A 3,525-nucleotide genomic window follows, 5' to 3' on the forward strand; every position below is an offset into this window, starting at 1 on the left:
GAGTCTTTAAACGCTTCAGATGTAAAGTTTTTCGCTGTCAAAGTTAGAGAGCAGAGGCTTACCCCCTTGATTCTGAATGGCAGATTCTACGCTTATGAGAATACTTTGATTTGTTGGTGGAAGTAAGTACACATGAATGAGCACATATTTGTAAAAGAACAAAGGGGCAAGAAAGTGAATGAACCAAGCCAAGATGTTTCTGTTCGACTGGAAACACCATTCATATTCAATTATGTTTACAGTATGTATGTGTGAGTGTATGTAAATGCACATGTATGTACATGTGTGTATGTGTGTATGTATTTATGTACTGTATGTACAGTATGTAAATGTGTATATATGTATGTGTATGTGTTAATCAGTCCCTCCAGGATTCCAATCACTGCGACTTTGTTGCGACCAGCAACTTTTCTGCAAATTTGACCAATAACCAGAGTTTCCCGCGACTTCAACCAATCCCAGCAGTCCCATGTGCCAGACTTTGAATCAGTATGTGACTCTGAAAGCCAATGACCCAGCGGGAGTGAGAACGAGTTGACTTCATACGTACGTCGCCAAATTAAATTCCTTCTTTCTGATTTGAAGACGAGATGCGTGTGACTCAAATATCTCACATTCATCAACAAAATGTACAGCAAAAGACCGCGCAAAACAGTCAGACCCTCCTGCCAAACTGTATACATTTCAAAATCAATGTACGCTGTAGCGATTTTCCATTCTCTGCAGCCGGCAGGGCTGCTCACTTTGCCCCGTGACTGGCGTGCACCTACACACACACGCAGTCAAACACACACACACGGTGGATGCAGGAAAAACCAGAGATGAGATGTACAGGATGACCTAAATTCAGGACAGCTATGCTTGTTATTGTAAGTGCAATGATGAGAGAAAGTCCAATAAGTACTTTAATAAACTTTATGTGTGTCCCAGGCCAGGATTGGAAATTAACCAACAATTTAAAGATCAACATGCTACTGGCGGACATGTTCAAATTTGATTCATTCAATAAATTATTTTTTGTCTTAAAGCACCAGCCATTTTCATTTGCAGCATCCTTAGCCTTATTGGTAAGCTTACTAGGAAAACTCAGCACAGAGTAATTTTATTCTCCTCAAAACAGGTTTACTTTTTACTTTTAAAGAACTATACAAAAAAATCTCAACTTTTTTTGCAACTTTCTCTGTCTCCCGCAACTTCATTACAAAAATGTACCCAATGTATACATTGCAACTTGTATCGCAATTTTTTTTACAAAAGCTCCCACAACATCAGGCATTTTGGGCCACAACAATCTCAAAAAAAGGCCACTAAATCCTGGAGGGACTGGTTAATGTGAATATACAGTACATATCTGTAGATGGATTGTACATTCAAAACACAAAATTGTATATGAATCGTATCGGAACGTATATATATATATATATATATATATATATATATATATATATATATATATAATATAATTAAATGGGACATTCCACAGTACTAAGGGTCAGGAAGGGAAGTTATCTTTCAGACATCTCTATGTTGGTTAATGTTTCTTATTGTTTATTGAATGTTTTGCTTTTTTGTTAACTTGGACATTTCTTTGATGTTTTGTTTATTTTTGATATATCTGAAATAAATTTCTTCATCCATTCATTCATTCATTCACTATGTCCACAACAATTCAGAAAGAGTAAAAATTGTTAGTAATATGTAAAGTAATTGTTATGACACTAACACTTATAAGGCACATTAGAACATCAGTTTCCAGAATATTTCAGGCAGTTCAAAGTTAAATACCTACCTTCTTTGATGACTTTGAGTACCTTCACTGTGAAAATGTCAGTGGACAAGTCTTCTGTAAAATTGTCCAGTCTCACTTTGTACACTAAGGACAGACAAGTTGCAGATTGTTAGCTCACTTGCTCTCTCATAGTCCTACTGCACTTATTCTCTCATTCTCCATGTGACACAAACTGACATTTGTTTTTTGTGTGATGCAATTCATTTACATTTTCTTACCAAAATCTATTCTGCTGGTCTGTGTAGTCTCACAGACCTTAGCTGTTCGCTGATCATTGGTGATTTTGTCCTTGTTCTGCATACTGCAGTTCTCTGGAAATACACAAAAGACACAAAGTACATACACGACTGGTTAAATAGGCACATGGGTATGTGAGTGGATAGATTGAAAGGTAAGTGCAGCTGTATCTTAGTCACAATTTAAGTATTTGAATGAAATATTCTTTAGCCAGACCACTGCTCCGATCATACTAGATCCTGCAGGTGCTTGCTGCCTTGACGGAATGTTCATCAAGTTTGCTGACATCACCACTGTCATCGGACTGATTATCGACAGCGTCGAAAAGGCCTACAGAGAGCAAGTGAGAGCCCCGACATCTTGGTGCAAAGAAAACAAACTCCATCCCAATGTCAGTAAATCAAAGAAGCTGATTGTAGAATAAAGTAAGGGACAGAAAGAAAGACACTGTTTACAGCTCTTTCTCTCTGTCTTTCTCTGTCCCCCTCTCTCTCATTTACAGCATTTAACCGATGTCATTTTGAGCATATTAACATTAAGCCTAAAGTGCTGCTGTACATAGGTACAGCTTCTAAGAACCACTAGCGACTGTAAACTCTTTATCTTGTTTAATCTTCTCTCGGCCTTAAGTTCCCCAACTTTATTGAGGTACAATAATAAATTGCTGCAGTTTACAGACAATGCATGATGATAAGCCCCACATGATGGATCAATGCTTTATCTCTATGAAGCACCCTGTTAGTGTTGGGTTTAAATGTTTGTTTGATAATTTAAGATATATAACATATTTATGTTTACAGACAACGGATTAGGTCAGTTTGACATCATCCTGGTTACCTTCTGCACATGTGCATTCATTATTTGTACAGAGCCGCCGCAGCTTTCCTGCTTTCCTCTCTGGATGGTAGAATTTCACACAGTTTGTTTCTACAATGGGAAAGAAGGATTTCAGAATATGTTCACAACTCTGACATCTATTGGCAGCAATGTACATGGAGGCATCAACTGTTTCCAAGTGTCTCTGAGACTCACGGTCATAGTATTCATAGACAGACACAGCAGCTGGTTGTAGGACTCCCACTTTCAGATTCTGATGGATCCTAAAAGTGATCTCCTCTGGTCGTGTGTGAGAAACCTGTGGCCAAATTTGGGATAGAGATAGGAAGAACAAGGCAGAGAGAGACAGTACAGAGGTAGGAAACAGTGATGTCTAACCTTGTCCAGGTAGATGATGAGTGAGCCTCTTTCTGACAGGACTGTGTTCATCTCATATTTTGCAATAATGCGGGCTCGGCCTTTAGACAACTACACACACACACACACACACACACACACACACACACACACACAAACACACACACACACACTGTCAGACAACTTTTTAAACCTTAAAATACAGACTGGTGAACTGCATGTGGGTATTATGCGTATGTATATTTGTTCAAGTTCTTACTAAGTCCAGGTCCTTTGTGTTAACGGTGAAGCCAGTTAGCAAGCCA

General features: G+C 38.4%; 2 protein-coding genes across 6 annotated transcripts in view; both read right to left on the reverse strand.

The window, feature by feature from the left end:
• Nucleotides 1-3,525, reverse strand: part of LOC116700184 (complement C3) — a 134,518-nt gene that overhangs the window by 51,379 nt on the left and 79,614 nt on the right. The window lies entirely within an intron of this gene.
• Nucleotides 1-3,525, reverse strand: part of LOC116700260 (complement C3) — a gene marked incomplete in the record, with an annotated part of 10,776 nt that overhangs the window by 2,336 nt on the left and 4,915 nt on the right. Inside the window, 6 exon segments of the mRNA XM_032533304.1 lie at nt 1,790-1,873; nt 2,008-2,100; nt 2,864-2,953; nt 3,059-3,161; nt 3,242-3,331; nt 3,480-3,524. Of these exon segments, the coding sequence (XP_032389195.1) occupies nt 1,790-1,873; nt 2,008-2,100; nt 2,864-2,953; nt 3,059-3,161; nt 3,242-3,331; nt 3,480-3,524 (505 nt within the window).

The sequence above is a fragment of the Etheostoma spectabile genome, chromosome 2, assembly GCF_008692095.1.
Source record: "Etheostoma spectabile isolate EspeVRDwgs_2016 chromosome 2, UIUC_Espe_1.0, whole genome shotgun sequence".
In the NCBI taxonomy this organism is placed as follows: domain Eukaryota; kingdom Metazoa; phylum Chordata; class Actinopteri; order Perciformes; family Percidae; genus Etheostoma; species Etheostoma spectabile.